This window comes from Lepidothrix coronata, unplaced genomic scaffold (assembly GCF_001604755.1).
Source record: "Lepidothrix coronata isolate B3197 unplaced genomic scaffold, Lepidothrix_coronata-1.0 Scaffold21, whole genome shotgun sequence".
Lineage (NCBI taxonomy): Eukaryota > Metazoa > Chordata > Aves > Passeriformes > Pipridae > Lepidothrix > Lepidothrix coronata.
In genome coordinates, this window is record NW_016690201.1 from 2,223,813 (window position 1) to 2,248,717 (window position 24,905).

General features: G+C 37.9%; 1 protein-coding gene across 1 annotated transcript; it reads left to right on the forward strand.

Annotated features, from left to right (window-relative positions):
- Window positions 1-236: 236 nt before the first annotated feature.
- On the forward strand, window positions 237-24,902 carry LOC108493925 (transmembrane protease serine 7-like). Its single transcript, XM_017807882.1, has 17 exons — window positions 237-314; window positions 642-810; window positions 1,471-1,595; window positions 2,480-2,547; window positions 3,539-3,720; window positions 3,817-3,855; window positions 4,575-4,794; window positions 7,406-7,545; window positions 9,008-9,105; window positions 10,041-10,153; window positions 10,988-11,121; window positions 16,228-16,335; window positions 17,373-17,504; window positions 18,107-18,290; window positions 19,005-19,276; window positions 20,863-20,999; window positions 23,663-24,902. Exons 1-17 carry the CDS (start codon window positions 237-239, stop codon window positions 23,819-23,821), a joined length of 2,358 nt encoding a protein of 785 aa, XP_017663371.1. The 3' UTR covers window positions 23,822-24,902.
- Window positions 24,903-24,905: the final 3 nt, after the last annotated feature.

A 24,905-nucleotide genomic window follows, 5' to 3' on the forward strand; every position in this document is an offset into this window, starting at 1 on the left:
ATCCTACTTAGCCAGTTAGGCAAACAAAGAGTTACAGTGATGGTAGCTTTTCCTCCCAACCTTCTTTGATCACAGATCAGCTGGCTCCAACTTCAAGCGATGTGGCAAAGGGGAAATAAGAGATGCCCCGGGTGTGTGGTGGGGAGAGTAGCATGCTATTCAGTTCTGTTTCAGAAGTGAGGGTTGTTTAGGGTTTTGCTAGTAGGTTTGTCAGAAGGTGTTTGTGTCCCAGCATCATGCTACGGGCTCTCCCCTCCAGCCGGACTTCTGTGTACAGCATTCCAGCTCCAGACGCTGAGCGGGCTGCAGGGCAGGTAAGAGGCATCAGCTAAGCTTTATAGTAGGAACACAGTAAAAGATCTCCTTGTCCACTCTGTGTGCATTGATCTCTGTTCTTCATAAATTGCTCTTAACCAAGGTGATAATAATTTCCCCACACACACATTTCCATAGATTGAAATGTATTAAGCAAGCAAGTAGCCAAGAAATCTGTGGGTTTCACGGGTGATGTAGCTGATAACATGAAAGATATTATCTCAATTTTAATGTCTTTAAAACTAAAGAGTAAATATACTAAAACATAATACAATAGCTCTTCTTCGTTGCCTTACTAATTGATGCCTTCCTGTGTCATTCTCTAGGAAAGTCCACATGTTTGCTACTACCCATCCTACCAAGATGACTTATGTCAAAAGTATCATGTCTTCAAAAGGATGAAGTTGTCTTTCTGGAGGAGACGGCTTCTAGGAATATTATCTGTAGTTTCTTTAACAGTTACAGTAATCGTGCTAGTCCTGCACTATTCTTTCTGTAAGTGTTACCCATCTCATCCAGACCATGCTGGGTTCACATTCTGCGCTGTGAAAAGCTCTGCACTAAGCAGCTGAGCACATAATGTGCACCTAAGCTACTTGGCTTTCCCTTCTCCTTCATGTCTTTGCTAAAGGAACAAAATGCACAATACTTAGCAGTTAATAGCTGCACAAGAATATTGAAGGTATGCATTTTATCTCAATTGCTTGACTCTGTTTGTGAATACCATCATTATTATAACTGTCATCTTTCCCAAGAACCTACAGGAATTTGATGTCTGTCTTTTATTCCCCTTTTCCAAAAAAACAGGACAGGTACCTAACTTACATATATACCTTCCCAAATCTCAACACATAGCCATTAAAACCATACCTCTTCAGGAGATTAGCACTGCAAAAAATGGAAGTTTAATAATTAAATCTTCCAAGTAAAAATGCCTGTCTGAACCTGTACCTCATTTCTCTCCTTTCCTGCTGGGCATTACTCCGTCAGTGAGAGTGACTCAGCATTCTGGCTATTACTGCATGTTTCTCCTAAGAATTAATACCTACAGGTACCAAGGACAAATACATGCTTCTGCAAGCCTCTTGTTCTGGAAGCTTTTCTATAATGTTATTAGGTGTGCTAATTTTTTAACCTTTTTTTTTTTTTCCTCAGCTCCAGCTTTCTCCTTCATTTATATTGGTGGAAGCCTAGAAATTCCTAATTTGACTTACACCAATGACCTCAATGATCCAACATCACAGAAATTCCTCCTGCAAGCAGAAGCAATCCAAAATTATGTAAGTTCCCACATAAATAGAGCAATAATTTATAAATATTTTTACAGAATCAGACTGGGAATGAGGGGGGGATTCCAGATAGTCATAACTATTTTTTTTCCTTCAAAATTGCAAGTTTAAAGCTAGCATGTGCCTTGACAGTTTTCAGATTTCAAAACATAGCTAGACAGATGGGGCTGTGAGTCTTATAGTAAGGTCAATGTTTTCTAGATAATAAACCTGTGGGTTTCAAGGTTATGGAAAAAATACTCAAAGGAAAGAGGAGAGTGTTTTTGTTTTACTTCATTCAAACTCTCTTCCTTCTACTTTTTTCCCTTTATTTTTTTTTTAATTATATCTCCAATTCAGTGCTTGACTTTTTATTTTGTTTTCCTTTATCACTCACAACAATGCTTTCTTTCTTGCACTTCTTATGAGTTTCTATTTGTGAGATCAATACTGTTTCCTAGGTACACGTGAACAGCAGCCTTAAACACAAAGCAGTTCTCTGTTAGCCTGTATTTCCCAGAAGAGCTAATCTAGTGCCTCAAAGCTGCTTTGTGCACTGCCAATACAAGTTGCTTATGCCCAGATTACGTGGCAGAAATTTAAAGACTGAAACAAAAATATAAATGTATTATTAAAGTGTTGTTTTTCATGGCTAGTTCAATGGTCTTGAAATGTGATGTGACTTGGAAGCAATTTTTTATTCTAGTGGAATTTAATGCAAAATTATGAGCCTTATTTGATACATTTTGTGAAAGTGATGGACAGTGCTTTTGATATATGTGGGGTTGTGAGGAAGAGGAAAGGAAGAAAAAGACAAATGCTTTATAACATAAGAGATTATATTGGCAGTAAAATATAATGCTTTGCATTTTCTTTTACCACCATTTGATTGTCAGTTGGCAGAAACATATGAGTCTTCCTTCTTGGGAAAGTACTATTTGAAGTCTGTGGTGGCTGCTTTCAGGTAGGTACTGTTTCAACATGTGGTATAAATTTAAATTACTCAGCTGTGTTTGTCTTTTTTTTTTTCATGCATTTTAAATGAGTTACCTGGAAGAACATGCAGATCTCTGTAAGAGAATTAAAAATATAGAAATGCATTTAAGTATATGAGTTAAGCCAATAGAGTGATTTCTGTCTTGCCCTGTAGAATCGGTGAGAGAAATGAAGTCTAATTAATTGTTCCTTGTTTTATGGATTGTTTTATAGTCTATTCATCTATTTCTAATTTTTGAAATAACAATTTGGCACTTGCAGAATGTTATTTTGGTTTTGTCTATTCAAATGAAGTTCCTTTTTAACCCATCAAAACAAAAATTAAATGTATAATTTTGGGCAAGACATTCTGCTTAAGCTCCTGGTGAGAAGGATAAATACACTGAGCAGATGGCTACTACTATCCTGGTAGTTTCTGAAAACTCTGACCGGTCAGTCCACAGGCCATTTTGAAAGGAGGAGTGTGATGGATTTTCTCTTTGAATCACCGAGGTCATACTTTCTATATGTACTCATAAAGATCGTTTCTTTCAGCAACAATTGTATGAAACGTTGTATCAAAGTATGGGCATAAAATTGTGTTGTCATAGTGTGCTAACCTCAGATAAAAAAAAAAAAGTACAATGTTTCTGGAGCTGTAACATGATCTTAAAAGTGTATAATTATACAGCAGGGATGGAAACATCTGATTCCATAAAAATTATTGCAAGGATTTTGTGAGGTGTAGTTTTCAGTGTTAGTGTGTAACCTTTTAAGCAGCATATTTTCGAAGTATTTCTACTGTATAGCAAAAGCAATTCTTAAACAAGAGAACTTTTTGCCACTGTGTTCAGCTGCAACTCTTTGCACAGCAGTTCAACTGGCTATGAAACTGTGCCAGCCAAAAATGTAGACCAGAGGAAACCACGTCCAAAATGGTAATTACAGTGTATTTATGATGCACTTTTTTCCTTTCACAGTGAAGGGGAATTTGGACTTCGAGCTTACTACTGGAATACATTCTGGGCACCACAAGACATAGTTGCTTCTCTTAAGAAATTAACCCCAGTGGAACAAAAAGAAATGTGTAGTAAACAGGCAGCTCACTTGTTCAGTTCTTCTGGGGAGGAAGATTTTGATCTTGTTACAATGGAGCTTTTTGGTAACAATGTACCTGTCGTTTAAGTCCTATTCTGTCTATTTTTCTTTCTCCAGTTTGTGTCTTTGACTTGTGTAGCTGATAGTTAATAAATTTCAGTTTCAGATTCCACAGAATATGATGTGATGCTAAAATCAGGTAATTATGCTTCAATCCCAACTGATACCACTATGGGGGGGGGGGATCCTGTAACAGAAAAATGGCAGTTTGCCATTTGTATCTGTAGGGCCTACAAACTAAACCAAACTAGGGAATCTCCCTGGCTTGTGTTCCAAATAGAGGCTGGATGAAAATACCTTACAGCTTTTATTCTGATGTTCTGACTAAAATGGTTGAAATTTAATAGTTCCCACTGCATTGCAATGAGCTGTGGTTCCTATCCTTGGCATCTTAAAAAAAAAAAAAAACAGCTCTACAAAATTATATATCACTTACTTATCTTGTGATTAGATAGTTTTGTAGTGATCACTCAGACAGTGTAGAGCCTTAATTCACTTTGCTTGATTTCTCCACATCAAGCACACCTTGAGATTGGCTTTGTGTACTTAGTGTTCTCATTGCATGGAGAGGGGCAAAGAGAAAATGANGAGATCGTAGCAATTGCAGCCAAATCACCTCCTGCTTGTGGAGTGTGTGATGAGCTGGTGGTGATGAGGCTTGTCCAGAGCTGGAGAAGGTGATGCAGTCTGGTAGGGAAAAGACAATAGAGTTGAAAAGGGAAGGGCAAAAAGGGATTAGAGTAGTCAAGAAGTGTGGGGAGGTGATTGTTTCTGCCTTGTTTGAAATTTTATCCAAGAACTTAATTTATCTTTCGACTTAACAGTTTTTCAGCCACTGATCTAGCTTCTTTTGTATAGCAGTATCCTTTGACCTGTATGCCAAGCCAGGTAACAACAGGACTCTAACTCTGATGAATCCCAAAAAGTCTTTTTATCAATGGAGGCTGCGAGTTCCTTCTAACTATGTGGTGAGACTGGTAGTTATCACTTTGCATGGTGTCACTCCAGAGAGCTGTGCATCACACCACTTATCAGCATATGATTTCCTTCTTCCACTGCAAAACAAGATCATTACCAGGTATGATAGAGATAGTGAAGGTGTTTTATTGAGCTGTACAGAATTTCTCTGAAACTGTACCAAATAGATAAAATGTAAGGCTCCAAACAAAACTTAATTAAAAATATTATGTCAGGCAATGAAAAGACCTTCTACAAAAGTTGGAAGGGAGCCATAAGCATCTTAAAGTGCAATTCCCTGCTCCTCATTGGACTAAAACTAAACCATATGACTAAGAGCCCTGTCCAGATACTTCTTGAACTCTGACAGGCTTGGTACCATGACCCCTTCCCTAGGGAACCTGCTATAAATTTCTGTGAGGCTTATTCTATTTTATGACTAATTTTTAATGGATTTGATTTCATACAGTTACTGTCACAACTCAAAAAGATACAGGCTTTTTATAGTATTGTATTCTATCACTTTTAGAAAATACATGTTTTATAGTAGTCCAGTTGCAAGGATTGTGCCTATGGAAGGCTCCATCCTCAGTCACCATGTAGTCCATTTGTGTAAGTAAGATCATATGATATTTAAACTTGAGGGGCCATGCCCACTTTTCAGAGTCAAATTTCATGTATGGACACAATTGAATCTGTCATCGTCAAAAAAAATAAACAAGTTGAGAATCTGAGACTGGATGGTTTCAAGAAGGGAATTTTTAAAAAGTTTTTTGTAAGAACATTCAGGAAGAGGCTAGCTGAGCATGAAGATTCAGTAGGAATCTGAAATGCACTTCTCTAGTAGTGGTTTAACTTACTTGAGTAGGTGGTCCTCTTCAGCTCTGTTAACAGACTTATTTCTCTCTTCATGCAACAAAACGTAACAGCTTGCTATTGTTGGCATGGAATGAACACATGGTTTTTGTAAGGACTTACTCTCAGACTGTAACCTAGGAAGGAGAATCCTGCTCCAGATGCTGGCCTGCATCTGTTCTGCTGTTGATTATGGATTATTGCTGCAACTGTTACTCCACTGTGCATTATTAGCAATGGCTGAGATTTTTAGGAAACACAAATGTAGAACCGTCCATGAGCATGGAAGCACCTGGAAAATGGCAAAACTGACACAGGGGTGTGATGTAACATATTCAGAGAACACTGATGCAGCGAACTGTAAGGCAAAGTTCAAGAATGTGCATTAGTGCCTGTCTATCAAAGAACCAAAACAGAATTTTGTGATTGAAATTATGTTAAATGATACCTCAACAAAAGCTGACTTTTTTTGGTTGCTTTTCTTGCCACCATAGAAAATATGTGGGTTTGCATATGTCTATTAGTTTTCTACTGGAACCAAAAGCAGCTAGTGGCTACTTAAGACAGACATAATAGAACTAACAGTAATATGTCCAATAGCCATGGCAGCCAGTAATTATGATATTTACAGCCATTATTCCCTAATGTTTAGGTCTAGGGTCACACATGGTGACTAAGACAATTCTCACCAGTTTCTGTAAATTGTGGTAGTACAGCTGTTCAGTGACAAATACTAAAGAGTGAGCAAGCTGCGATGGTGAGGTGTACTGTAAGAATAAGCATCTTATGTGGACAACTCTTCTCATAGCTTGCCCTGCTACTCTGATGATACTGTGACCAAAGGTACAGTCAGAAGATAAGCCAGGCTGTCAACAGGGCTGATCAAGATGCTGAAATATTTCCATGTTTCAGTGCAGATAGGACTCAAATAGTTATTTTATAAAGGTTTTGTCAGCTATTATGATAAAACAGATTTAATAATGTCTGCAAGAGAGGCAAATCTAGTGTCTTACATGAAATGGGAACCAGGAATAGCCTGCTGGAAAGCAAAAGACAACTATTTTCAGTTTAAGGTTCAAAAATTTTATTTTTATGTTGCCAATGTGGATCTTGGTGACAGTGGCAGGGCTGTGGTGAAAAGACTGTTACTGAGAAGTCTTGTCTTAATTGCTTTCATTTGCTGTGCAAGGAAAAGAGAAAACTGCTAGAAATTTTTAACACAGATTTATCAATTAATGAAAAGAAATCCAAAATATGCTGTGTATTTCAAAATGGAATAAACATAAAAGTGAATTTACAGATGCAAGAGATAGCATCTCAAATTCCAAGTAGAAGTAAGTTTTCAAGCTTCAAGATTATAAATTAACTCATTATTCAAGTAGAAGATCAGTAAGAATTAATAGTTTCCATGCATAGACCTTCACATTTTGTGTAATAGCTCTTGTGACATGAAACCAAAGTGAATGTTAATAGATTGAAAATGTTTGGGCTTATCTGTTGCATAGATGCTTCTCAACGCTGCTGCACTGGCACTTGTTGTCCTTTCAGACCTAACCTCTATTACCCAGTGCCCCTACCACTACTGAAATAACAGTCTGGCACTCCCTCTCTGAAGCTTGTGCAGGCCTGAAAACTCTGGGGCACTCGTTAAGCAAGAACAAGGGTGATTTTTCACCCTGAGTGACTAAGCCTCAGTGACGGGAAACTCTAGCGTCTTGTGTGCTGTCAGCGGGGTGGAAGAATAAAAGGGAAGTGGTAGCCAAAGGAATGCTTCAGAAGCGCAGACGACCGGATCAGTGTTATTTCTGCCTGGTTTCTCAGCAAAGATGACTGGAATATGGGATTTTTTTAACGCATTTTTTTGTGTACTATTCCAGATGGTGTGGACCTGGGGCCTGGGCTCCTTCTGTTGTACGTTTAACTTCATCTAGTAATGTGATGTTGCTTACCTTCTCACTGGACCAAAGAGAAGGAAGCAGCATATTAAAAGCTCACTTTCAAGCCATTCCTAAAATCAGTAAGTAATTAATAGCGACAAGCATCTAACGTATTCCTGGCTTTGCCTCTAAAAAAGTTGATGTTGCTTTGAACATACTTGTGGGAGGGAATGTTGGCGTATAAGTCAGGGCATTATCATTCTGACCCACTTTGAAAAAGGTTTGAGAACTGAACAAAGAATAGAAAAATCCTTTGGTCTGGGAGATTTTTTTGTCTTTCTGATAACTACTCAAGCCATACTTGCCAGACACTGGTCTTGCTACATGGAAAACACTGAGCAGTGGCAGCAGAGCAGCCAGCCAAATAACCCTACAGGCACTATATGTCTAGGCCAGGCTGGATATTCCCAGTCAAAGAACAGCACTTTTATCAATTTTGGCAATCTATCCCCAGCCTGTAGAATGTGTGTTTAAAGAAAATGGAAAACAGGAGCAAACACTTCTAATACGTCTTTGTTCCTTTACTGAAAGTACTGTTCGATGTAGTTAAATGTACAAGAAAAGTGTTTCAAGACCTGTGAAGTATATTCCGAACCTATAAGGTACTATGAATTTTACATGAGTTCTGGATGATTAGTGAAATATTATGAGTAATGATAAACTGTAGTATTGTAGAGGAGATGAAGGGGCTTCACCAGGTCAAGTTTAGTGACACTAATTTGGTAAAGCTGAAGTGAAAGAATTTTGACAATAAAGCAAGTGACTATTTTCAAACTTGTGGAACAAATCACAGGGGATAAACTTTTCCAAATCTTACACACTCGAGCTTGTGTCTTTGTGGATGCTGCTTAGGCAAATACCTATTCCATGCACATTACTAACTAGAATGGCTTAATTTTTCTGAAGATTAGCATTCCAAATGATATTTAGATGGGGGGTTGCCACAAAATATTGTTATTTTCAAAATTGTCTTCAATTCTGTTATATTCATGTTTGCATTTGTGATGTTATCAAAAGGGAACTAAAAGCACTGAGGACTGGATGTCTAGGAGAGTCCTTGGTAGAAAATAAAACCTCAAAAATACTGTTCAAATGTGGCATGAATTTTCAGACTGAGAACTGACACATAAACTTCCTGGTTTACGTGAAATTAAACAGAGGTTTCACTTCATTGGGCTGATTGCTTTTCAATTTTTGATAATGCCTACAGAAAGGTCAGAAGCACATCGGAAGGGGGAGGTTTGTTGCATCCACATTTAGTTGCTTCTTCTACCTACCACGAAAGAACACTTTTTAAAAACTTCAGTCAAAGGTGTTTTGTACTTCCCCTTAGCTGTAATTTAATAAGAGAAATCCAGTGTGATGGAGAGGTGGCAGTTGAGTGATTTCCTGTTAATACGGGCAAAATGTGAGTTTAATACTGTCACAACCCATTCTTCTAACTCAGTACATAGAGAAGGGTCCTAGCAAGTGAAGTAGCCTCTGCCCTTTAACCTGGCTGAGATAATAACGGTGTTCCTTGCTGATATGTTTCTCTCCCAGTGTGTGGTGGTCATTACATTTCCTGGAACGGGACACTGAGTTCCCCTTATTACCCAAGTTACTACCCACCAAACATTGACTGCAGCTGGATCATCAAAGTAAGTTCCGGGATCTCTTTTGAGTACTGATGATTTTGTTTTATGTTAATTAGACAAAAAATTGGGAGAAACTACTTTTGATGTGGGTGGAACAGAGAGAAAACTTAGTGGGACTCCTGCACCTGACTTCTTTTCAGGCACTCATTTCTTTCCTGTCTGATATACAGATGCCAGCTATGGAAGGGAAACATTGCCAACTTCCAAAAGTTTGAGTATTATTCATGACAAAACCAAATTAATGGGTGAGACAACAACTCCTAGCAGCCAGAGAAAATTAATAATAATCAGCACTTTTCTTCTATGTCAGAAAGAAAAAATGGTCATATAAATCATGCCTCATATGGTGGATACCACACTGTATTTCTCTGAATTCTGCAGAAACAGGATCTTCTCTGGCTCAAAAGTTAGCTCTGAATGTCCAGCAAGTCCTTTGGCAGGACTTAAAATCTCCCCATGATTTTTACCAACTCCCCAGTGTGTTTGTCTGTTGCTCCATTAAGCATTTAAGTACTTTTTTACTTTCCCTGGTAAAGGAAGCTTTTCATATATATGACTTGGTAACAGTCTCTACCTTTCTTGTGCTCAGTGAAAATTATTAGCAGCTTGTAGCATAAAACTCTCATCTCTGTTCACAAAAGGAATGGGAACACATGGCAGTTCAAACATAGGATGAACTGATACAGTGCTTTATGCTGATTGCAGAAATGCTCACACTCCTTTATTTGGCAGAGTCTGGCCAAAGTTGGATCTAAAAAGGTTTCTATAGATTTTTAAATCGGGAAAGTTTTTTGGTTCTTCGAAGGCACTAATTTGCACAATATAAATGCAGTACTTTCAATCTAATAATATGTATACAAAGATTTGCCATCTTGGCAGCACAGGCCTTTTTCACCTTCTGAATGTGTGTGTCAGGTTATTTATCCTTTGATTTTTAGGCACCATTGCCTGGCTACAAGCTATCACTAAAAATCCTTGTAATACAAATTCAAGAGAAGTCTCCAGGGTCCAGTAAATGTGATAAAGACTGGTTAGAAATTGATGGAGTTAGGTGAGTAAAGACATTATTTTCTGAGATATTAATTTGCATTTCGATGTTCTGTACAATGTGCTGTACTTAAGAAAAAAATGCATCACCACTTACACTGCAGAAAGATACATTTCAACAAAAAATTGGCATGCTTCCAAAGAACTTCAGCAGCAGAATGTTCTTAATCCTGCCCTAGTATTAAACATTTGTCATTACATTAATTTAGGCGTCCTGGTTTTTCTACAGGCACTTACTTACACTTTTGTTCCTCTTAAGAGCAATAATGTAGAAAACTACAGGATTTTATGCAGCTGCAGATGAACTGTAAATTCCTGGCAGCGGTCTTGATGTGGGTGAAGAGCTTGCATCCATCAGAACTTTCATTTTCTATACCACTTACACTTTAGTGACTGAAATTGTTACACTAACACTAAAAAAACCCACTACTCTGAGTAATTTGCCTCTTGGAAGGTGCATATTGAAATAAGCAACACCTATTGGATTTGGTTGTATGATTTAATCCTTTACTGGATTTGCAGCTCTTGGATTTGCAAACCTAAATGGGAAATCTGAAATCAAACATGCTTGAAGCAGTTTGTGTTTTTAAGGCAGATCCTGACGTGGATCATCTTGCTGTATTTTGTTTCAAAGTCTGCTAGTTCCAGAAAAGTTATGGAGTGGAAGGCATTTGTAAATGCTTCTGTTGGGCTGTTTTTAACACCAAAATATAACTGATCTTTACTGCATTGTCTTTAAAGCTTTCTGGTGTCATTACCTTTCAGTAAAAGTAGATGTAGCTGGGTGATAATGGTCTGTTTGGTTAGAAATTAATAATTCTCACTTTTGCCTTGCTAGATACTGTAAAGCTCTTTCAGAAAACAACAGAAACAGGGAATATGGCTATTCTGTTGCAATCAATTTCCATTCTGATGAACTGGTCACCCACAGAGGGTTTTATATTGAATATAAAGCCTTCAGTCACACAGACCGTAAGTTATTGAGCACGTACTTTAATTTTTAAGGACAAACCTTTGAGAAACCATGCTTGACAGGCCAACCACATACAAATCAACCTGTCTTTTATTGTTAACCTAATTTCAAGAGATAAATGTTTAAAATATGATTCTACCTTTAATTGAACAAATAGATGTACACATTTAGAATAAGATGCTTTAAGAAGCTTATTTTCTAGGTTTTATCAATATTTATGTGAAATGGGTAGTAAAAAAAAAAATTTCTCCATTTCTGTGGATCTAATTATATGGCACTTTGCTAACACCTTAAAATAGCCAAGCTGCAACATGAAAATAGTATGGCAGAAAGCCTCTACGCATGACTCCTCTGCCAGCAGAAGTTAACCACGAATACTTAGTCTTCTCTCTAAATTCACAACTCAACTTGCTCTAAATCAGTTTCCAGGTTTATGCAAACACTTTAGATTTTCACTGACAGTTGAAGAGGACCCCTTGCTAGCAGATGTTGCAGAAATATGACTGAGTTTCTTATAGCCCTCTCCTGATTCCCCAGTCTATGCACTTCTGGATCAGCGTTAGGTCTTGGGGGGCTTCTGAGGGTGAAACAGGAATTTTCAGGGGATACACATATCTACATGTGATATTTCTTAGAAAAGATGGAATATCTTATTTTTTCTATGCCTTTTATTTCCTTTACCCAATTAACATCTAGGTAACTAAAGTTCTCTGCAATTTCAGGAGATCAGATGAGTTTTTGAAACCTCTTCATATCCTCAGCTTGCTTGACCAAATGTAGTTCAGTGTTGACACAGAAGCATTTATGTATTAAGGTCTTTGATAAAGATTCTTGTTTCATGACTTCCATTATAAACAGGTGTTAGGTTTTATGGTTGGTCATTCAACAGGATTAACACAATTTTTAGGGATTTCTGCTTCCACCAATGTGTGTCTCTTTGTACTAGAAAAAGTTACAGACTATACCATGTACTATGGTTACTCCAGTCGCTGCCTCAAAAACGGGCTAAAGATGAGTCTAAGCCTAAGAATACATTTTTTAACAGAGAAAATCCTCAGTCTTTATTAGAATTATAGAACATGCTGAGTTGGAAGGGACCCATCAGGATCATTGAGTCCAACTCCTGGCCTTGCACAGGACACCCCAAGAATCACACCATGTGCCTGAGAGCATTGTCTAAACGCCTCTTGAACTCTGTCAGGCTTAGTGCTGTGACCACTTCCCTGGGGAGCCTGTTCCAGTCCCCAGCCACCCTCTGGGTAAAGAACCTTTTCCTGATATCCAACATAAACCTCCTCTGACTCAGCTTCAGGCCATTCCTTTGGGCTCTGTCACAGAGAAGAGATCAGTGCCTGTCTCTCCTCTTCCTGTCAGAAGGAAGTTGTAAATGTAGTGAGGTCTCCCCTCAGTCTCCCCTTCTCCAGGCTGAACAGACCAAGCTGCTCCTCATATGGCTCTTCCTCCAGACCCTTCACTATCTTCATTGCCCTCCTTTGAACACTCTCTAGTAGTTTAATGTCTCTTTTATATTGTGGTGCCCAAAACTGCACACAATATTCAAGGTGAGGACGCCCCAGTGCAGAGCAGAGCGGGACAATCCCCTCCCTTGACCAGCTGGTGATGCTTTGCCTGATGCCCCCCAGGACATGGTTGGCCCTCCTGGCTGCCAGGGCACTGCTGACTCATATGCAACTTGCCATTGACCGAGACCCTTTCTGTGGCACTGCTTTCCAGTCTCTTGTTCTCCAGTCTATACACATGTGCTGGTTTAAGAGTTAACCAGCAGGGGTAATGAACCCAACTCAAAGGAGAGATTATAAAGTCAGAATAACAATTTATTAAAATAATACAGTAAGTACAATCATACAAACAAACAATTGGTCTTAACCCACAAAACCCAAATGTATAACCCAGTACCTTGGGGGCATGAGCAAAGTGGTGTTCCTTGGGCCCCGCTTAAGTCCAAAGTAAAGGGAGAGGGGAAAAAAAAAACCTGCTGGTGGGAGAGCTGTTGCAGTCTGGTCAGAAGTGGTGATTGCAGTCCAGCTGAGGTTGAGAGCAATGAGCTGCAGTCTTCCTCTGGATCCCACGAGTGGTTGAAAAGTTCTGAAACTCCAGGTTTATATATATTCTCCAGTTCAGGCAGGAATGGTCAGTACTTCCCTCAGGGAGTTCCATAAAAGGTAAGAGCATCCTCCTATCTCACAGGCCTCTTAACACCTAGTTTATAGCCTGAGGAGTCAGGCTCTTATGGGCAGAGGGTGCAAATAATCTATTGACAACAGTTTCTGGGAAATGGCATGGAAGGCTATAGAATACACAGTTTTGGGTTACACCCATACCATGATGAACTGCTCTCAGCTGTGCTAACTAGGACAACACACAACCAGGGTTGCCCCATCCCAAGTGCAGAATCCAACACTTTCCCTTGTTAAACTTCATATGGCTGGTGATTGCCCAGTCTTCTAATTTGTTGGGGTCTAGTACTATCCGTGTGCTCTGCTTCTAGCACTGAGGAGCAAGCAGATGGCTCAAAGTTATTTAATCAAGTCTTAGTCATGATCATAAGGATCTGTGTTAAGACTCAGCAGGTGGGGTAAAATAGCTGTGATGTGTCAGTATCAAGTCATTACAGTAATTTGTGGAAGACCATCTGAGAGTGCAGCATGTATTGAGAGCACTGGTTTTCTAGGTCCGAGGTGCCTGTAGAAGTAAAAAGGGGGAAAAAGAATTCATCTCCAGTATCTGTACTACCTGCAGTCACTCACCTCAGACTAGTTTCTTTCCATTGTTGGGTACCTATTAAAACACACTTATTAAAAATCACAGGCACTGCTCTGAGTTGACCTGGAAATCAAATGCCAGCCATCATCTGAATAACTTTGGGAGTGGTGAAGAGAAAATGGAAACGCTGCTGGCTACCTAGTGTGTGCTTTCCTCCCACTGACATCACATGCAAGGCAATGAAGAGGACTAAATTACCCCAGATTGGAACTGATAAGACAACTGTGGGACAAATATGTTTGGTCCTTCAATCTGATGTAGCTCTTAATTTGCTTATGGTGCTAGATGAGAAAAAAGTTTCATTTGACTTGGGCAGAAAGAAGAGAACTTTCAACTACTTGTTCTTCCACAGATAATTTTTTTCCCTGACACATCTGAAAAAGTGGAAGACAACAAACATTTTTTTATTTATTGCAAATGAACAACTGACCATCTATACTAGTTGGTAGTTTAAGTGAATGTGAAAGAAATTCTTGGGGAAAGGCTGTTTCATAATGAAATTGGATTTGGAAAAGGTTTGATAAGGCACTTATTTACATAAGACCTTCAGTTGAATGTAGTAACACAGATTAGTTTCTGCAACATTTTAATATCAGGAAATATTTATCTATAATATTAAAGAGAATGCCTAGTTTTGATTTTTTTTATTTTCCTTCTCCTTAGATGCTCCTGTGTAGAATATATTCCCTTAACAAATTAAACAAGTGTTTGCTATCAGTACTTGTTATGTGTCTGTGCTGAATCACTTTCAACCCTCAGAGTGAGGCAGTTAATGTGAGATTAATTTGCTAATTTCCATTTAGATGAATATTGATTAATTTGATCCAGACTGATTGATAAAAATCTTTGACAGGTTGTGCCAAGTAAGATATTGTTTCCTTTTTAAACATTCAATTTATTGTGTAAATGACACTAGCTTCAATTTTTAACAACCATTTTAGTATTTCTGCATGGTGTAGTCCTGCATTAATGCATTTAGACTGTAAAAGCATTTCTAGTGTCATTGATTTCTTATTTTTCTAGCTTGTCCTTAGATATGCAGATAGAACATGCATTCCTTCAAGCAATCTGTCTGAAGGTTGGAAAGGCTGCTCAAATGGTAGTGATGAACTAGATTGTGGTAGAGCAATTATTTCTTGTTTGTTGTCTTTTTTTAAAGAGTTTGTTCCACTAAGTTTAGAGGCTGTCTGAAGTTCTCTAAAATACTGGTGGTGATCTTTAAGATCACATGAGGGATGTGGGTGAAGATATAAAAGTCTGGAGAAGAGGTTGTGTAATGCATCTCTTTTAAGAGTGGGAGAACAAAAAAATGAAGAGGGAATTTTACACCGACCTTTATAAGTTAATCTTCCAAAGGAAAAAAAAAAAACGTAGCACAACAAATAAACTATTTGTAAACAGTGAAAATATTAAAAACCAGCATGTAGTTCTAAAATATTGTTTTAATTCCCTACTGTGATAGGATAAATAGAGGAGAAGCTGTACTTTCACGCTGTCTTGTGTGACAAGCTTGTCAGTAAGTAAAGAAAGCATAGTAAGGAAAAAAATACAGAAAACTGTTTCCAGAGAACAAATGGCAAAGAGTAATTACCAAAGTGAAAGGATATTTTCATTGTCATTCTGCCAATATCTGTTATGGAATGTCACATAATTTTTGTTCGCAATCTAAATGATAGACTAGAGTAGATGCTTATGATATAGGGAAAGTGCTACACAATAGAAAGAGGGATGTATTTATAAATGCTCCTGAGAAACTGGAGAACATATATGTAGAAAAATAAAGATCTGAACATAGGGAATCAAATAGACAAGTAGATTGCCTACGTTGCTTTTTTGCTAAAAATGGCTGGGGGGATAATAGTTACTCAAAAGATGACTTGTGAGTCAGTCATAAAATATTTTTTGTGTGTTTTGTGTGTACTTGGTGTTTTGTTTTTTGGTTGTCTTGTTTTGTTTTGGGGGGTTTTTAAGCATCACCCTAGGATATAAAGCGGGAGTTTGAAAATATCTTCCCAGTCACTGGCGGGAAGGCCTCAGCTAGAGTATTGTATCCAAACTGGGTACTGCACATCAAAGAAGATAAGGAACACTGAAGAGATGCTGGAAAGACTGACCAGAAGGTAACACAAGGTCAGAGAGCACAGCACAAGTTAGCTAATGAAACAAGTCTCTCTGTCACTGGATGCTCTCAAAACCATGGTAGATTTATGTCTGACAGAGATAGCACAGCAACCTTGAGGTGACCTCTGACAGGGTTTGTAGCTCATAGCTGATAGCCTGCTATTGGAATTATAAAGCATTTACAGACCTTTCTTCTTCAGGTTGTAATCCAGAATGGTTGAACTGTGGTGACAGGAAGTGTAAGCATCAGTATAAGTCCTGTAAAGAAGATGACAGCTGTGGGGAGGACAGTGATGAAAACAACTGCTGTAAGTATATATTTTTAACTATCTTCTGAAAGATGGTGGAAGGCAGAAGTGGGAATATGCTTATTTTAATGGATAAATGTGTTATTTCTAAATAAATTTTTTTCATGGCACAAAGTTTCATAATTGTGAAAATAAAACATGCAGAGTATAACTAGTTCTTGGGGGAGTCTAGACAATTAATGAAGCAAAATCCAAGATAACAGTCATTTTAGAAAGATGAACAAAGCACATTTGCTGGCGATCTTGTTGGAAGAGCACTTTTTCCCCAGGTTCTGCCAGATCTGTACAAAACAATGTAAGGGAGAGAGATATGGTAGGTTGGGGACTGTTGCCACAGTCATGGTCTTTTTACTGTAGATCCACAATGGTTACAGACACTGCCGGTACTACCAATGTCTCCCTAGTGACTTGCTGCCTTTTTCCATTATAATTCTTGGCTTGTTTTGGATCTTAGGTCCTTGAGGTAGCCAGGAGTATGTCTTCGTTTGCTGAAAAAAACTCCTTCCCACTGTTTAGAGGTGTAAGCAACTGGTAATAAGAACAATAGTGATGGAAGCCTATTGCTGAGATGTGTCAGGGTTCTCACATAGTAAACTTTGATAGTCCTTAGAAAAAATTTATTGGTGAGAGGTATAAGGTTCTTCCACAATTCTCTCTATTTCACTTAAAAATGCAGAGGTGCTGTGAAGATTTGTAATTCATAACGCCAGTAGTGCTGGTGAAGGTAAAAGAACAGATCTGACAAGCCTAGCTGATTCAGTTTAGAGTTAAGTAAAATGGTGGTGAAGACAGTTGGATGCTTTTATGTCTTTTTCCTCATGGATATTGAAGACTGAAATTAGTGTGATTGTTATTCAGAGTAAAACATTCCACTGTACCTTCTCCATAGAGGGACCAGTTTACACCAGTACAGGCTGTGGCTTCCAGCAGATTGGAATGCGTAGTTTTGAACAACTAGTTGAACGTGCAAGGGTTTTTTTAATAATTTGAAAGCCTGACTCCAAACCTGTGACACTATCTTCTCTCTCTTATTTCAGCCTACAAAAGTTGCTCGCCTTATGCATACAAATGCCTCAATGGAAAGTGCTTGCTGAAACCAAATCCTGAGTGTGATGGGAAGAGAGACTGTGCAGATGGATCTGATGAAATGAACTGTGGTGTGGTAACATTTATGTAAAAATTAGTTTATGACTAGGGAAACTGAGTCAGGAATTTGTGTTACGGTCAAGCACTACTGGATAAAGAATTGATTAAATCAAATGGAAGTTAAAAAAAATTAATTCCCAGTAACATTGGTATGAAAATGTACATCTTGAATTATGCATGGTTCTTTTAAATCCACTCATCCATTCCGTGTGTGACGACTTATTTCAAGCAATGAACACTTCCAGGAGTATTTGGAAGGTCTTAGTGCTTGTTGCAGCTGAATAAAATGCAGTTTAAGTGCTGTGTTTGGAAGGAGGGAAAAATGTGAGAATGTAATCAAGTGAACTTTCAGAAACGACCCAGCTTAGGTTTGTGCCTAAATGTCTTTTTGAAATGTTAACCTCTTTAGAAAGCTACAAGGGAGGATAAGCAATGATTGGCTTATATCTCACCTGCCCATTGAGTGAGAAGGAGCAAGTACTCACCTTTTTACAAATTGCACAGTAAGAAAATACTCTTTTTTTCCAACAGCTTTGTGGTCTGCGGATAAAAGTTTGTGTTAAGCATGGCAAAGTGAAATGACCTTGTGGGCTTTGTTACTATTGTATTCAATGATTTCTATTAGCTTGTGGAAGACACCAGATTAAGAAAAACAGAATCGTTGGAGGTGAAGATGCAAGATCTGGAAAGTGGCCTTGGCAAGCAAGTTTACAGATGGGAGCACAAGGTCATGTATGTGGTGCATCTGTTATTTCCAACAGGTGGCTCATATCTGCTGCCCACTGCTTCCTGGACTCTGATTCTGTGAGGTATGAAGAAATTATATTTTCTCAGAGTATGTACAGTTTAATAACCTTACAGTGTTGCTTTCAAAAGTCTGCAGTAGCTATTCCTTGTCTAGAGAAGTTGATTAAGGTTTTAATTCTGTGACATATCAGTACATCAACACTCAGTATTGTATTCTGCTGGCTTAAAAAATCTGAAGTATTCAAAGTTACTTCTTTACTTCTATTGTCAGTCAATCCTGCAAGATAAAACACTGTTTTGTTAGATTTAGGGTAAACACCCTTTTTTTTTATTCTTTCTTTTTTTTTTTTACTTAAGGCGGTGATTTCCTGAATAGAATCTGTGACCTTTTTTCTCCAGAAAAGTTCCTGTTTATTGAGTGTAAAACTCACTGATGTTCAGTTTAGGCAGTGCAAATTGAAAAGACATACCTCCTACACGCAACAAGGAGGAATTAGAATTTAATAATATGCTTTTCTGACTCCCAAAGCATGGTGCATTGCATGGAATTGATCTTAGAGCTCTAGGAAATTAATTGTTTTCAAAATAACAAGTAAAAAAATTACTTAATGTTTTAGGAGACAGAGATTATAGTACATCTATCTTCTGAAGTACTATTCTACTCTATTCACTTTGGTTTTGATGAATCTCATCTAATACTGAAAAGTAGTTAAAATGGAGTGAACTAACACTACAGTACTTTCCAGTGGGATCTTCTAAAAACATTTTCTTTACAGATACTCTGTTCCTTTGGGATGGAGAGCATATATGGGCTTACACACTATTAATGGAAAAAGCAATCGTGTAGCTATGAGATCAATCAAAAGGATTATTGTCCACCCACAGTATGACCAATCTATCTCAGATTATGACATTGCCCTGTTGGAAATGGAGATGCCTGTATTCTTCAGTGAGCTGGTACAGCCCATTTGTTTACCCAGCACCTCTAGAGTATTTCTTTATGGAACTGTCTGCTATGTAACTGGCTGGGGAGCCATAAAAGAAAATAGTATGTTCATTTCTTGGATATACTTCTGACAAGTTTGGCTTAGTTTTAAACTCTAACAATGAAATATTTATACTTGTAAGCAAAATAAAACCCAACTCTGTGGTTTACTTAGTGGGTCTATAAAAAGCTAGAAAAAATCTCCTTAGCTACAGTCTGTGAATTCTGAATGTTTGCTTGGGTGGCAGGTGATAAGTGACAAAATGCACAGTCAGGTGTCACAGATCATTGAAAAGCAAATGTCCGTAGATTTACAAAAATGTGCCTGTGCTCATGACTTATTTTATCTGGTGAATAGGTATTTTGCATGTAAAGTAAACAGTGACTTGCAGCTATTGCAGAGAAAGAATTTGTCTCTATATCTACATTTGTGACAATAGGGGGCCATGAACAGCAGTAATTGCAAAAATATCATGGAGGATTTTTTGTTTTCTCTGTCTCAACTAAAGGCAGTTTAATGTAGGCCCCATGAAGAGTTTTGCCTCTGTGCTTGAAATAGCATGCTGCAGTAAGGAGGCAGAAAAAAAGCAAATTGAATTGGAGAGGGGAGGCGGGGGAGCCCATGGGATCATGACCCTGTCTCAGCATTAAACAGGAGCCAGTGTTGAAACCTGGTCTTGGACAGCCCCTCAGCACTTCAGAGGTCCCCACAGTTGTCCTGAGACCTAGTTCCTCATGTTTGGTCAGAAGCACCTAGGCTGTGTAGTTCTGTCTTACTTAATATGCCTTAAAAAAATAATTAAATCTCATTAATAACAGAACAACCTACTGAAGTGCAAATGGCTTTACAATTGATGCCTTGATACGTCTTGCCTTTTATCAAAATTACATGGGTAACATTCAAATTCAGTATATGATATGTAAAAGAAACATATTTTTCCATCTGTTTCACTCCAAACCCACCCTCAAAGCTGACTAATCAAACAAACCAAAATTCTGTACTTCCTCTGATCATCCAAGTATCAAAAAGGTTAGGTACACTATTGGGCCAAAACATGACTTGGGATTTTTAGTTCACAACGACAACTTATGTCAATACTATAGCACAGAATTAAGTTCTTAGTATCATGTGTGACTCGCAGGCTGTTTTTTGTTGGTTTGTTTTGTTTTGTTTTGTTTTAATTATTTGGTTTTCCCCCTTTAGCTTTATTCCTCAGTTTAGAGAGGATTGAAAACAGCATATAAATTTCATTTTGTAGGACTTGGACATTTTTTGGAGCACAACTACAGTGTGAATAACAACATATTGTCTTTGGACATAATTTGAAATGGCATTCAAAGATAGTTACTCTGTGTAGAATCTTATTTTATAGTTTGCATGGTGCTTTTACTACTTTCTGGCAGAACACGCTCATTAGGATAAAGACTAGGGAAATGGAAAGGTGGTGCATTGGGACCTCTGTGTCTAGAGGGTAGTATGGACAAGAACTTTTAAAAGTTGAGGGCAGGCACCATTTGAAGGGAATAGAATTACTCTGCTGTCATTAGCTGGACAAGATTTAGAGCTTGAAGCAATTCTCTTTTGTGATATCTCTATTAGAAACTTGCACCACCTTAACCTCTGCAATACTATTTGTATTTTTTTCTAGGTCATTTTGCCAAAACACTGCAAGAAGCTCGAGTGAGAATAATTAACCAAAGTGTTTGCAACAAGCTGTATGATGATCTTATTACATCACGTATGCTCTGTGCTGGGAATCTTAATGGTGGCATTGATGCATGCCAGGTAATCTGGAACTTGTAGAAAAACTACAAAGAAATACTTGGTTTCATTAGAAAGCTGTTCAGAGTTGTGGGTTGTTTGTGTGGTTTTTCTTTTCACCTTTTTTTTTCTTTCTGTTTTTATTAGTAATAGAGAAAGATATCTTGAGTGTGAGTGTATGGTTAACTTAAAATGACAACTAAAGGCTCTCCAAAACAAGGAAGGAAATTTGGCATAGATAATCTCTGACTCTTGAGAAATGTTGTTTTGCAAAGACAAAGGGTCAAATGTGTCAAGAATTGTTTTTCATCTTCTCTTATATGAAATATAACTGTAGAAGAAAAATACAAGGATAAAAGGAATGAAGTTAGGTCCATTTTATTAATTTGTATTAATTTCTTTTTTTCTTTTTTAGTGTCTGGGTGTGTAACTGCTAAAATACTGTAACAGTATGATGAGTAATGTATTGTTATAGTTACAAAGAAATACAAACAGAAAAGCTAAGCTAGGTTTGGGAACTGCAACTGCAATGTTCCTTTTTAATACAACTTTTGACTACATCACTGTATCATAAGTTATATGACCTCACTTATTTATACGCACAATCAGAAACTGCTCTTTGGATGTACTTCAATTGTCCTGACTCTGCTTTCTTCCTCCATCTCAGTTATTAGACTAGTTGTGTACTTTTTTAATATTTAAACTTATGATAAATATCAACTTTCAAAATTACAAACATGTTTTTTATACCAGTTACTGTGTAAAGGGAGAGAAATGTGTTACTGATTTTTAGACTGTGGCAATTTGATATAATATTTGTGTAATATATAAATTCTACTATTTTAATGTAATAGGAAAATTTTTGCAAGATTGTAGCTCAAAATGGGTCAAACTTCTTTATATGGAATAGACTATTTGCAGGGTTTTCTTGCAGTCCTTAAGTTTTAATTCAATGAACTGTTATTTTTGTTAACTTTATGTACAGTTTTTCTATAACCTTAGACCTTGGAATTGTTTTGTTAAAACATGTTGGTTTAGGAGTGTGATGTTCCTCCGAAGATGTATTGCTTAAGAAATGCCCTTGAATTTTCAGATGGACATTTTTAAGCAATTCAGCTATATCTCATACTGGCTAGTTTCCAATATAATACGCTGTGTTTGAATCCTAGCATGCTGGCCCTCTGGGCCTCTAAGTTCTTGGTCTGGGTAGCATCTTGGCTATTTTTTTGTTTTCTGTCACTAGTATATTTCCTGTACAGTGCTAGAGAGGAATGACACTGGGAGTTCAGGAAACCCCCGCAGCACCCTGAAACCCTCTTACTATAGTTCCAGACTTGTGGTCATCCTGTTTTGTTCATTTCTTCCTGGACATGTAAGCTGTGCATGTATTGCACAAGTTATGCAAAGCTTCCAAACACTTTTCATCTTTAGAGGATCTGACACTTACAGTGAAAAATGAAACAATTATTCTTTCACACGGTTTTCTTATCACTCCAGGATGTCCTTTGGTCTTAGTTCATCTGTGTAGGATCCTTCCTCTGCCACCATCATACCGCCCTTTCAGTCTTTCAGAACAGGCTGTGTAATCAGCTGGACTGTGTATCCTCCTTTCTCAAGTCACTTTGGGATCAGCCTCTTGGATCATTAAAATTGCTCATAGGACAGCAGCCTGAGAGAGTAGAAGAACTGCTCTGTCGTCTTCTCTTATCTCTAGATAATTTTGTTTGGTTGGGTGATGAAGGCTTTTCTGTTATTACTCTTTTCTTGGTACATGGCTTTCTTCTGACCTTTTACATGTTTTAGCTCCAACTGGGGGCAGCAAACAAATCCCAGGGTCACTTTGGAGGCTGCTGACTGCCTTGTGTGCGTAAGGAACAGCTGCAGAGAGGAGCTGCACTGTAGCTGCTCAGATTTCTGTGAACAGACCAGTTCACAGAAGACATACAAGGTTAAAACAATGAAAGACACAAAAGCATTGATGAGCCTGAATGCATTTGGATCCTGTGAACTGAACCAAATGGAATTTTTTATTTTCCTACATTGCTGTGCAGAGCTGCATGTTCCATTTGAGGACTGGGCTGTTATTTGTGTGTTCCTTAGTCTTTATTCCTTCCTTTCCATCTACAAATGTAGACACAGTCTTGACTGTGAAACTAATGTTAATCCTTAATTGTGCCTGGTTTGTCTTGGGGTTTGGAGTTTGGTTTAGTTTGTTGGGTTTTGTTGTTGTTGTTTGTTTGGGGAGCTGTTTGTTTGTTTTTAATTGAGGGTGTGTGGTATCTTTCTGTTCCTATTTAACACACACCATGAGAATTCTGCCTTCAACCTGTGAACAATTTATGGTCAAATGGTAGTAGAATTCCCCATTTCTGTCCCTATTGTCATCTCTCCCCATTTTGGCTGTGTTGAGTTGTTTTATGAATCCTGTAGTGGGAATTAGCAAGGGGTACTTTTACAAACTACATCTTGCCAGTGATTTATATTGCTTTGTGTGCTACTTCCACAAGTTAAGAAAATTGAAAAAATTTGGTGTCTAGCTGGGTACATTCTATCCAGAATTTAGACTCTAGTATTAAGTTTTAATTTGAGAAACAGAAAGGTAGGTATTTACTGTTCTGAAATAACCTAACTTTTGTTACAGTGCTTTGTGTGTGTGTATACTAATGGCTGGACTCCCTTCATTTTAGGGAGATTCTGGAGGTCCCTTGGCCTGCACAGGAAAGGGAAATAGATGGTATCTTGCTGGCATTGTGAGCTGGGGTGAAGGATGTGCTCGGCGCAATCGTCCCGGTGTGTACACTAAGGTGACAGCACTGTACGATTGGATCCATCAGAACACAAACTGATCAACCAAGGAGAAAATGCACATCATCTCCATATGAAAGGCACTTCCTCCTGTAGTCTACCTGATGGCATAACAGGAAAATGCCGTTGACTGTTTCTTTGTGAAAGAATACACTTTCTTAATGAAGAAACTATAATTTGTGGTTCACCTAGAAATAACTGTTCAGATCCAGAGCAACTTCAGGTTCCTTATGGATTCATCTTCTTTATCCCCATTACCAGAAACAGCACTGCCTTAATAACAAAACAAAATGGATTAGAACCTGTAACAAAAATCCAGCCAAAACTCTCTTGTGCAAGTCTTCTCTTCTTCCATGTCTCTTGTTATCTCTATATATCTAAATGTTTCCACATACACATATCTGCATATTCATAACCACATTCCATATATATTCAAGTCATGTATATTGCCTTAGTGATGTTACAGGATTCTAAACATAAATGATTATTTCATATTTCTCAAAAATACAAATAGTGTATAGTGTACAAAGCTTAGATTAATTCATCCTCTAGTTATGCTCCCACTGCCCAACTATTACTTTCTGGGCTGTAACTTTTAGGTTCTCTACTGTGTTTTCTTAAAAATATAAGATATATTGCTCACAAACGTTAGGATGCAAGATATTTCTCTTAAAGAACTGGAAGAGGATGATGTCTAGTTAAATGGAAAGAATTAATCACTCATAATTAATTAAACTAAAAAACTCTAATGCTTTTTCTTACATTATCTTTACAATTTCAACATAACTGAAGGGTTTAATGTTTTTAGTTTGTTACAGGTGTATTTCCCCAGTTCTGTCTCTGGCATGCATTGTGAATTTTAAGCATGGGTTCACTGTTTTTCCTGATTTCCTTAGTCCATAGCAAGCAGAGTTTCAGGTTCAGGAGTTTTGTTTTGTGTATCTTTCTGGGCTGTGCCCGTGTGGCCACACTTCGTTGAAAGGGACATGAAAGGAAAATAGATTTATGTGATTGGATGCATCCTTGCATCCAAAGTAGAAAAGGAAATGGCAACCACATTCCTTTAACCCTGTCACTAACTCTAGTTTGGATAATTACAATCTCCTGATGAGCGGATCATCCCAA